This window comes from Sebastes fasciatus, chromosome 11 (assembly GCF_043250625.1).
Source record: "Sebastes fasciatus isolate fSebFas1 chromosome 11, fSebFas1.pri, whole genome shotgun sequence".
In the NCBI taxonomy this organism is placed as follows: Eukaryota; Metazoa; Chordata; class Actinopteri; order Perciformes; family Sebastidae; genus Sebastes; species Sebastes fasciatus.
This window is the reverse complement of record NC_133805.1, coordinates 21,252,394-21,264,934: the sequence shown is the minus strand read 5'-3', so window position 1 is coordinate 21,264,934 and position 12,541 is coordinate 21,252,394. Positions and strand designations below refer to the sequence as shown.

Genomic DNA, 12,541 nt, shown 5'->3' with positions numbered 1-12,541 from the left:
GTACTGTGTATTGCAATTAGCTGTTGTTAAGCTGTATGCATAGCAACCTGCAATGTGGCGTGCGTCTGTCTTTTTTGTTTTGCGATATTTATTTTAACAGGAATTTATGATTTAATTAAAAAAGGAAAAGAAACAGCATTCTTATTGAAAAGAAACAGCATTCTTATTAAAAAAAAACACTACATGTTACAAATCTATGTTAAGAGTGTTTTATTATAAATAATAAATTATGTTGTTTTTTTATGTAGTACTTGAAAGATAGAGATTGCAAAGTACTCTATGAGGAAATTAGAAACAAATATGCATACAAACTGGAAATAGTAAGCCAGAAAAACTAGATAAATAAATGGTCATAAACACAAATATACTGTATGTGTTACATATATATTGCATACATACATACATATACCTTACATGTAGGCTGTATCCAGTATGTAACTAAATACATTTACTCAAGTACTGTACTTAAGTGCAATTTTGCAGTAGTTTTACTTTTGAGTATTTCTATTTTATGCTACTCTACTCCACTACATCTCAGAGGTAAATATTGTACTTTTTACTCCACTACATTTATATGACTGCTTTAGTTACTTTTCAGATTTAGATTAATACAAATTTTAAATCAACTAATAAATTATGATAACCTGTATTATTATAGATTGAGCTACCCAGAGGTAATTAAAAAGAGCTCCACCTTTACCAGCTGCAACATTAAAATGATGAACGCATTAATGCATCACTAATTATAATCCATCATTTATATATATATATATATATATATATATATATATATAAATAAATACATACATATACATAAAAAATTCTGAAATGGGTAATTCCGCATAATGACTACTTTTCATTTTTGTACTTTAATTTTGATGCTGATATTTTTGTACTTTTACATAAGTAAGCATTAAATGTCAGGACTTTTACTTGTAACAGAGTATTTTTACACTGGTAGTAAAAGATCTGAATACTTCTTCCACCACTGGTTGTACCGTATATAACCAACATATACATATGGAAAGAATATTACCCAAATTAAATTTTAATAAAACGATAGAATAAAAAAAATAATTTTACATAGGCGATTTAAAAGACGAAACAGATTTTGTATGGCTGAGTTGAAGCTTCCTAACAGTTTTAAAACCTGTTCTAATGAATAAGACAATAGCAAATAATAAATTATATATATGCACTTCTCATATAGCGTTGATAGTACTGAGGACTGTAAGACTTAATGTTTCTTTTGCACAAATGTTTTTTACCTAATAGTGAAGAGATGTCTCTGTTGAATCCTTGGAATAAACTAATTCATGAGAAAAAGACCCCCCTAAAATTTAACACAACTTCATACTGACTTTATCTTCCTACACAAGTTACTTCAAATGAATCTCTTTTGTCACTATCACGCAAACAGTTCAAAGGTAACCTCAACTTTCTTATGTACAAAAGCATAAATTCATCACAGACGTGCTCTAATAACTGTATATAAGAACAGGTATATCAATGCAGCTTTCAAATGCCATCAGCTGAAATCCAAAGACACATTATAATGTCTTTTCTTTGCATGTCAACACATGCTGGAGCCACTAAATGAAGGTTTAGACGAGTAAATGTGAAAACGATGTCAGAGACAACTCACAAAGATCTGTCATACGGTCTCAGATCTCGCCCTTTGTTGCTGATATCCTCCGTATTTGAAGATAATACACAAGTTGTATTTGATTTTTCCAATATCTCCGACACTATGCTAGATAGACGGAGCTGCGAATAAACAAGCATTATTTGTAGAGTAAATATATGCATGAACTTCAAATGATGGATAAATGAAAAATAAATAGGAAAGCCTTAACATAACATTTATATTTTCGAAAATCTAAATGGAACGAGTGTGTTGAAGAAGAGCCAAGAGGCATTAAGGCTGAAACTGCAAACCAAGGAGTAAATCGACTTAATGCCATCACATTTCCACCCTATTCATGCCTAAGAAAAGGGTTAGGGAAAGAGATTAGGTTATATATCTGCTGTCAGGGACTGAAGAGACCAAGAAGAGAACTTCACCTAAACAGAATGATGATCAAACAGACATGCTTTAACAGACATGCTTCATAATCTCATCCGGTATTGTCCCCCTCTTCTGCCTTGACTACAGGTTCAGTAGGAAATCTTAGACAGGGGCAGATTAAATGTGTGATGAAATGTCTGAGAAATATGTGAGAAGGCGCAATATAAGGATGCTTGATTTTCTACCCACATGACGAACATAATCACTATTAGTAACACATATCCACATAAATATGATAATTCAAATTTTAAACACATTTATTGGGTTCATATTGGAAATCATCGCCATCTGATGGCATAGTTTTATGGATAATTACCGCCAAAGAGATAATGCAGCATATGAAAGGGAAGCTTTGAGGTTTCTCCACTCACTGGGAGGAGAGTGCGTAGGTTTAGTTGTGCATCTGAGCTGTACCCAAAAGGCAAATCTGTGCAAAGTTTGGTGACAAGCATCCAGGCGTGTGGTTAACAAGATTGCATCTGGTGAGCAGGAAGTGTAGGATAGAACTAAACTACGTATTTAAAAGGGCAAATTATTTTCACATTAAGTTCCATCAGTAATCCTTACCAAATATAGACAGAACTATTTCATTTTCAGTAGGAAAATAATTATTCAAATAGTGCAAATCCCATTAATTTAGTGCATGACACAGTTTTTGATTTCCTACCACAGAACAAAACGGATAAGAATCCAGTAAACATTGAAAAATCTGTTGTCTTATTTTTGGTAACGCTGCTTCACTGACAAGTAAATAATCAATACAAATAGTTCTGAAGTGTCTGAAAATAGACAGGCGATTTAAACTGTAACTAACAGCCATGCATTTTCCAGCTGCAGTGCAGTGTTGAGGAAATGACACCAGCTTTGATGGGTTGTATAGCTTTTGAGATGAGCCTCTTTATGCCGCTTGCAGTTCCATTATGGCTTTGTTCGAAAGCTTGTTTACCTGCTGATAACATACACTGGTGGATTCAGGAGCACCGATCCAAAATCTGCTGCCAAAGTCACTCAAGTCTCATTGTACTGCAGGAGGGGAAGAATGAAATGTTTATGCGGAGGGGAATGCAAATGCTAAATGTGAAATCAAACTATGGGACCAATAAGGGATCAGAATAACTTTGCCAGGTTTTATTTTTAGCCCAGTTGCAATGCTAGCTTTGTGGAACACTCTTCAGTTTAGCCTCTGTGCATCTGTGTGCTTAGGTTTTAACTCAGTGGAGAAAATGCTGCTCCAATTTTTACAAAAAATGTAAAAAAAAATGTAGATTATTATTTTTTCAAATGGGTCACGGAGAATCTGATTCAATTACGCCGCATATTAGTTTAATTAAACTGGAATAACCTGCCCGGTTGAGGGAAAAATACCTGATTATGGTGCCGTTTGTCTCTGATAATATTCAATATCAAATAACCAGCAGATCAAAACCTGCTCATCAAATCTCACCGTCGTACATCACTTGAATATTTTTGGATTTCACTGTTAGAAAAGCTATGGTCTCGGGTCAAAGGAATAGCCCCTTGGTTTGCATATTAAAGAGGATTTGGTAGACCTCTGTTAGCCATGCATCCCCATGCAGGCAGGTCTCCAGGGGGCCAGCAGGGCCCCACAGACGGGCAACTAGGGGGCCAGGTGACCCTGTCTCTGAGGTTAGCAGGAAACACTAAAGAGGGATGGGCAGGGAGCTGAGGAGCCACTGAGTGCGAGTGTGCAAGGCTGGTGATGGCAGCTGTCAATGGTTTGGAAGGAGAAGCAGACAGATTGTGCGTTCTGTTGGTGCAGCCAGTTCGCCACCTGGCAGGCTTTTCCTTGTTAGAACTTCTTGCTGTTTCTGTTCTCATCAGAGAAATGTTTTTCCTCTTATCCTCTGTGTTCAGGGGAAGTTAAATTTGTCAAAATGTTTAAAGACGTTTAGCGAAATGTAATTGTTTAAAGTACGCTCTGTGCATTCTACACAACTGCTGCTCCTCTTGTTTTTGATCAAATACAGTAAGTAAAAAAAAAAAAGAAGCTATATATGTATGAATGTAAACCTTGCTTTGGGCGATTGGACTACATAATTAAAATTAAACTAAATACAGAATTAGAAAATGTAGAGGGTATGCATTGTGAGTGTTGACATTATTTAACTGTAAGAAAGGGGGTATGTTTTAAGGGGTAGGATTTACTTATAAAAAAAAATAATCTGTAACTTTCAAATCCCATCATAGCCGTAAATACTGCTCCGTGTTGTTCACTTGTTAAGAAGAAACGCAAACGTAAACCATGAACAGCTTAAAAGTACATTTAAAAATCAAATTTGGCAGTCAGTCCTTGTTCCAACAGGATTAAAAAAAAAAGTCTTTCATTTGATATAAATATATGCAAAGAGAGTGGTGTGGTGATCTGGGTGCCAGAGGTGGCGCTTTACTCTGGATATTCTGGCTTGGGCCTGTAAGGGACATAAATTAACATGAATTAACACATGCATGCAATAAGAAAATAATTAATTCAAGTTATCAGTCACCTCTTCCATTCCAGGAATCTGATTGACAAGATAAAGTAATGTGCAAACTGCTTTTCAAAGCTAACAGCCTGGAGCACCCCTCCTATTAGTTAGTCATTCCCTCAGTATCACACCCGGAATCTGTCATTTCACAATTTTCTCCTATAATGCATATGTGCCGCTCTCACCACTCCACTACAGCAACTGCCATCTAACAAGTTGACACAGAGAACGATACAATTCACGTCCAGTATTCAGTTCCATATACAGCAAGCATCTGAGGCAGACGGGTCAAGAATATGGTACATGCTGTTCTCTCTCAAAATCGCTTTTCCAGGACTCTGGAGAAGCTACATGAAGCTCCCATGATATCCTTCAAACACCTAAAGATGAGTTTGTAGGATTTAAAACACTCCCTTAGGTGTAAAAATAGTCTGTATTAATGAAATTATGCAATATCTCAAACTACTTTCCCTAAATCGTACTGTGATTCTTGATAATCGTGCACATTTTTATTTTTAAACCAGCCAAAACTAGTTAACACACAGTCACAAAAACACTCACACAATAAATGTAAGTAAAAGATTGGACTTCAAAAGGCATTAACAGGAAAGCTCGACTTGTTTAAAACAGTTACAACATGTTGTGAATGTGGCGCGCAATGCCTGATATGGAGGTAGTGTTTGCCAATAAAATGTATCTTGTAAATTATGACAAACCCAAGCTGGGTAGTACGAAAAGGCAGTTTTGCCAAGTTCACAAGAGTCGCAATGTATGGGAAACCCAGGAGGAGATTCAATCAACATAATGACACGTTAACAATTTTTATTTAATTAAGAATCTACTAATTTGAACAGCCATTGCAGACCACATAAAGTTCAGTCTGTACTCTAAAATTGTTTCATAAATAAGTCAATTAAAGCATCTTTTAACATGTTGTCTGCTATGCTAGCTAGTATAGCCTGTCAGCAATAAAGGAGAACCCGGGGATGTATTTCTTTTTTTTTTTTAATGAACATATTCTCAAAAGAAATGTGTAAAAAAATGTAAAGTAATTTGAACAAACACAAGTGACTATTTAAAGTTCAGTCTATACTTTAACAATTTTGGATAAATAGACTAAATTGGTTAACATAGCATTGCTTTGCTAATTCACCTAAGTGTATCCTATACCTGGTTGTTTTATTATTATTATTTAAAAAAAAAATGTACAAAAAATGTACAGTAATTTAAAGTTCAGTTTATGCTTGAACAACTTTTGATAAATAGGTAGTCTAAATTAATAAGCGAATGCTATGTTTGCCAGTTTAGCCTGGTGCTAAAGTGTAATCCTACCTGGTTGTTTTATTACATATATTTTTTTTTATCATATAAAAATGTTGTACAGTAATTTGAACAGCCACGAGTGACTATTTAAAGTTCAGTGTATACTTGAACAACATTTAATATATATGTAAATTAGCAAAGCAATGCTATGTTAGCCAGTTTAACCTGGTGCTAATGTGTATCCTATCTGGTTGTTCTATCCATGAAACCTGCACATTTTTTAATGTTGGTTATGTTCAAACTATGCTTTTCCTGTCTTTAAGGCTTTATTTTAATTTGGTAAAGTTTGGTTACAACAGTTCTTGAGTTGACTAAGTTTAATTCAAGTTAAATTAAGCTAGTTATCAAGCTAGTATGAGCACAGTGTCAAATTCAAATGAGCTTTATTGGCAATACATTTTTGCCCAAAACTACATTTGTATCTTTAATTGTGCTTAATTTGTAATATCTGGGTGTTTGCTGGAAGGTTAATGTTAAATTCTTCACAATGCAAGTGGCTAATTTGTTTGCTATGTGATAGATAGATAGATAGATAGATAGATAGATAGATAGATAGTAACTTTATTGATCCCGAGGGAAATTCAAGTTTCCAGCATCACAGTTCCATAGTGCAAAACATGTTAGTAAAAAGGCAGTAAAAAAGTTAGTAGTGCAAAGTACAAAAAAATATACCAGATATAAAAATACAAGGAGATGAAGAAAACTATTAAAACTGAATATGTGCTATGTTTTAATGATAATAATAATAATAATAATAATAATAATAATAATAATAATAATAATATTAATACTGTTTAAAGAGTAGCCTCATATGTTGCTATTAAATTAGTTTGCAGTACGTATTAGGTTGTCAAATTTGCCACTATGTTTATGAAGTATGACCAAAGGAGCTGAGGTAAAACCAGGTTTGTGCTGCAAACCAAAAAAGCACACTTGTCTAATTTGGGTAAAGAGAGAGAGGGGAAAAAAAAAAAAAAAAAAGAAGCTCCAGAGGAGGATAGTGTACAACACAAAAGTTGTTCTGTTGCCCGTGAGTTCGGTGTCAGCCAGTCCCAGTCCCTGTGGCCCTCACCGTGCACTGCAGGCCTGACGGGAAACTGACTGCAGCTCAGGACATGGCCTCGTTTGTTCACGGTCCCCCCTCTCTGAAAAGAGTTATGCTGTCTGTTTTGAATGGACAAGCGTTTTTCTTTGTGTGCTCGATCAAAACAGAGGGCAAAGTTAGTCAGCAAGTTGCATAGCTTCTGCATTCTGATTCTTCAAGCCTCTTTTGTATGAAGTTTAGCACAATGTTTTACCCTGTGTTTGACCTGAATGGCATGCTGCTGGAGGTAGGAGCATTTTTTTTCAAAACTACAAAACAGAAAGCGGTAGAATGTAATTTTTGCTATCAAATATTACTCATTCATGTTTCTGCTGTAGAGCTAAACTAGTACGGGGGTTAGCTATAATACACAAAATGACAGAGTGCTGTGTTGCTGAAATATTTATATGCTTTTATCTGATCTATTTCCTAACCACAAGGTATTTGCCTGCGAATCCCTGGCACTTTTGATATTACCTGAAGGCAAATGGTATATAGATTTATACAAGTTATTTACAACAACAGCCAAGCCATTCCTCTGGAAACTAGGCTGCAGATCAAAGGATTGTTTTGATCTCTACTTAGCATATTTGTTTAACCTAGCCAGTGATTCTGAAAAGTGCACAAGCTTTTCGGTGATATGCAGAGCACCCTTTATCCGTCTTTTTCTTCTGTTAGCTCTGGATTTAAGTACTTTCTGTATTTAGGAGACAACTGGATTTGCCAGCTTTTGAAATTTAGTTGCCCACTGCTAGCAGTCTTGGCACTCAGAAATAGATAACTAGGTATGTTCCACTTGCTAATCCTGATCGGCCTTGTAATAGTATTTGCGGACTGTACAGCACTCAATTAGGGCATAATGTGCTATTTTTATTTCCTTTAAGTTGGATTAAATGTGAAAACATGTGTTTTTTTCTCAGTTTCCATCTAGTGTTTACTGTGTGGGTACTTTGCAAAGTATTGTTTTATACCGTTTCAATCAGTACCACTCGCTCCATACAGGATTGCAAAATGTCAGGAGGAAAACAATGTCCAAACGCTCTCTAAAAAAGATGCCAGGGCAATCAGGAAATTTTCTGGAATGCTTAAGAGAATGCATATGCACACAATGCCCTAATTCTCCCTTACTTTGGGTTTGGGAAAGATGAGCCCAGGTTTATTGAGAGCCAAAAAAGGGGGCAGATGGCTCACAAGAGGGATAAACCTGGGAAGTCATGCTGTAAATGTGTTTTACAGAAAACAATGAAAGGAGCGGACAAAGCGATTGTGGCAAAGTCCTTTGGAAAATGGAAAAGCAGCTCTCTAAGGTCCAGGACCATGGAGAAGCCGGATGAGCCGTCCGAGGAGAGTAAGGAGGAGAGCCTGTCCAACTGCACCTGTGAAGCCCCCCAACTCGGCAAGAAACCAGTTTGTAAAAGTACCTTATTTTCTTATTTCAAGTCCATTCACACTGCTGTGTCTCCCAGCTTATTTTTCTTGTGGCAATTTTTAATTATTACTGTGGTGACTTTTTTATTTTTTTCCATTTGACTCTGTGGCCTGCCATATCCGGTGAACAAACAAACCACATTGTTGGGCAGGAGAATTCCTTTTGAGGCAAAGTGTGTCTCCGATGATACGGTGTTGCCAGAAAAAGACAAAGCAAAAAATAGCAAACACAAAAACAGTCACAGGTGCATGGGAAAAAGAGAGAACCGAGTGAATGGTCACTGCGGTCCCCAGGAGGTCTTTCAGTGTTAGCCAGTGCGGTGGGTGGACTTCTGACAAGGACGTTGGTTAGCAGCCAGGTGGAGTGTGTAACTGAGAATGCCTCTGTTTATTCTTTTCACATGCTAATGTGGCTCCTATGTGACTTTAATGCGGCAAAACTTTTTCTTGGAGTTAACATTTTTGTTGTTTTCAATACCTGCTCTTGTATCACAGTAGTGGGCTGATTCAAAGGCTCCACGCTCTTTCATACGGGCTTGGGACTGTGCCAGGGATAGAGATATATTAACTGTGCTGTATGTAAAGAACCATTTTACACCGGTGGAAGATTTTCTGTACAAACGAGTACAAATTTGACTTTTAAAAACGTGAACGAAAACATTATGTGTGTTCAAATTTTGATTACGATTTTTTTTTTTTTTTACGTTTAAAGCACATACATTCACATCACTATCGATTTCTGGAGGAGGTGGTTCAGTGTTCATGTGGAGATGAAGGCATGTCACAAAGCAATATGCTCTAACAAAAATGGCTTTCATCCACTCTTTATGATAAATTTAGTCCATGTAGCATTTGGCTCTCATCTTATTTGTATCCAATTATGTTCCAAATGTGGCATTCGGTATCTTATAGATTTTTATCCTTCCAAAAAAAACTGAAATTCGGCTTCTGACAATCTGTAATGAAAGACTACACGAGGGCCCAAGTCCTGAGCAAATGCACCCCTATGTGGACAAAGTAAGAACAGTGGGGTATTTAGATGAAACAGGCCATGCAGTCCTTATAGTGCAATTGTCTCTCTTTCCTACAATGCTATCTAACTTGTTAGTATAATGGACTATCAATATTGCAGTAAACATGCTCTAAAATATATCTTTTGTTAGTTCGTGAGCCAGCCTAATGTCTATTCCAGGAGCACAAAGGAGCAATATGGCCTCACACTATGGGTCTTTCCATACCTTGTAGTGTACGATCTGTAAATAGCTTAAAAAGGCATTGCATCTGCCATCTGCACTTCTAGGAACTCTTCTGCATAACCATTAAAACAAGCTGTCTCAGAGGACATCATTCGTATTTCAGCCCCAACCCTGAATTACTGTGTGTTCATTATAATTATAAGGGAGGAGTGTTGCCAGGCTAGCCCGCAGAATGCCAGGTGCACACTTCCATAATCTAGCATTTTAAACAACTCAGAGCATTAACAACAGTATCTACATGCTATTCAGCCATTAGTTCACTTTGGCTTTCATGCCCAAACTCACATCAGTCATCCGAGCATTTTTGTTTTTGCCGCAACAGACGTACAGGAAGAAGAAGTGCAATACTTTGTAGTGTTCCATTTTCCTAAGCCTGCTTAGGTTATGTGACTGAGCCATGCCGCTGTGTGAAATTTTATCCCGATACTGGCACTGTATCCTTGTGAGGGAGTCTTGTAAAATAGGTTTACTTAGCGCCTTTGCTGGCATTTTCCGAAGATAGCAAATGCACAAACACTGTCCATGATCGGATTAACTGTTCAACAAAATGATGTAACTCTTTGTCTTTCTTGTGTGGCATAGGTTTCTCTGCTTAAGTTTAGTGGTCATCCAGAAGAGAATAGGCACATTTGGAAATCCAGTCACATCATTATAATCCATATATTATAAATGTAATAGATGACAGCTGTGGTTAGTCATCCTTTGTCACATAAATGTGACATGTGTGACTACCCGGAGTGAATCAGTCACCCACTAAATTCACTAGATTTTCCAGATACTCTCGCAAACTGCACGACAACAATCCTTAATTAACACAAGTCCTAATTTGTAAGGCATTTCATTTTGAACTTAGCCCGATGTTCCTCTCCAGTGTTGAGGCACAGGATTTAAATTGCATGTGATAAGTGTGAAAGATTTTTTTTTTAAGCATCCATATACAGTATAAAGTACGCAATGCCAAGTACACAGAGAACATGAATTTGCACCTGAGGACATATAGCTATACATCCAGAGTCACAAGGTGTGTCAAGACAAAATGTTAATTACACAATTTATGACAGAAATCAGCTGAAATATCTCCATGGATCTCGCTTATTTACATTTTAATTACTACTATTACTTATTCTTATTTTTTGGATGTGACCATAGCAAGCCCAATTCCTCCCCTACACTAGAAAGGAGCAAAATGACTGTTTTCCACTGGAGGTTTAGATGCTTGTTTATCACTTTTAAATACCATCATCTTTGCTGAAATCCCCTCTCAAAAGAACCTTTCACTTGCTGGAATAAATTCAAATTAAAATTTAAATCCCTCTTTGCATTTCTTCAGCCCTTTTTAAAATAGCTGCCTCCTTTTAGAAAGCTGTTTATGTAGTGATCTGTTCATAATCCAGTTTGTTTCTCAACAGCGAAAAACACAGAAATCGTATTATCACTATCTTGGAGAGATGATGCGAGAAATCAGGAAGTATAAATGTCTGGATCTGTGGAAGTTTTCAAAGTTGTAAAGCTGGGGAGAATATGGCAAAAGCCTTTCAATAAAGTAGTCTGTAACACTGCGATTTGACTTGCAAATATGCAGAAATATAAAGTACATTGTGCCGATAACTCAAAAACATTTCACCAACCTTTAGCAAAGCTGGTGTAGAGATAGACAATATGTGCTCATTCAACAAATACACAATATTCAGGCATGTTTCAGACAATGTATTTCTCAGTAGACTGCAGATAGATGGCTCATCAGAAATGTTGATGTGTATGACATACAGCTATTGAAGTGAGAAACGGAAGATTAACCCTTGGCACCGTGGCTGACAAGTCGTGCAGATCTTTGTAAACAGCTCTTTTTAATATTTAAAGGAGGTGCTCACCTTCTTACATACTCAGAAAAACAATATGTAATCAGAAATGTAACAAATATAAACAACAAAAACAGACATTTACATGCAATGCCTTTCAATAACAATCCATTTCAGATGTAAAATGACACAGAAGAGGCCATAGGGAAATTTAATTTCCCCAAGCTAGATTGGATTTATTGTTTGGAAACAAATTATAATTGTGTCTCCAGAAAGTTAACCAAGATCTAAACAAAAGGAAATCAATGACCCGCCCCCATTAATCACTCAAAGCCAGCTACTTGTGCTGAAGAAACTAACTTCATAATCAATTTCTTTGTTTTGTTCCAAAGACATTTGCATTTTAGTTCATGTCAGCAAGCTTCCTGTGTCTGGTGCAATCAAAAAATTGCAAGCCATCCACATTAATGGAGTTTTTTTTTCTATTTATTCAAGTGCATATCTCTGAATACTCAAGATGATTTTAGCTTATTATGCAAACTACCCTGCAAATATTTTAAAGACATGGAAAAAAATCCTGTTGAGTGGCAGACTTAACTTTTCTGATGCTTCCAGTGTCATAGTAAACAAAACCAAAAAATCTGTATGCTACATCATCTCACACATTTTTCTTTTAGTTTTAATGACTAACCGACCAATATCTGCGCCTCGTAGGATCTTGCATTTGAGCACCCACGGGACTTCTGAGACCAGACAGAAATGCCTCCTGTTAGTTGTGTCTAGACATACTATTACGGCCACCAAGGTCATTATCAAAGCACGCATTACACACACCTGTTACCATTGTTTAGATGCTCGTTTTTGGCTGAACATCCAAGCTCTTATCTGGCCATTTGTAGGCGTGTCTGCTTCATTGTCTGCCCGCCTGAGTAGAAAAGATGGGCAGGGACCCCTAGAGGCGCCCAGATCTGGACCTAACCTCTCAATGACACAGCACAAAGAGTCCACGGCCTATGAACTACAAAGCCAGACATCGACTGACCAGTCATGCATTGATTTCTTAGATGTAAGCAATCAGATGCTCTCAGATGTGAGGG

The 12,541-nt window shown here is 36.7% G+C and overlaps 1 protein-coding gene across 3 annotated transcripts in view; it reads left to right on the top strand.

The window, feature by feature from the left end:
• Nucleotides 1-7,055: 7,055 nt before the first annotated feature.
• The window catches only part of st18 (ST18 C2H2C-type zinc finger transcription factor), a 45,573-nt gene continuing 40,087 nt past the window's right edge, over nucleotides 7,056-12,541 (top strand). For 2 of the 3 annotated variants that reach the window (XM_074651531.1, XM_074651532.1), the window contains exons 1-2: nucleotides 7,056-7,208; nucleotides 8,198-8,378. In XM_074651531.1, coding sequence (XP_074507632.1) covers nucleotides 7,152-7,208; nucleotides 8,198-8,378 — 238 coding nt within the window. In that variant the 5' untranslated portion in view covers nucleotides 7,056-7,151. The remainder of the gene's footprint in view (nucleotides 7,209-8,197; nucleotides 8,379-12,541) is intronic. The other variant, XM_074651530.1, reaches the window with a different exon arrangement.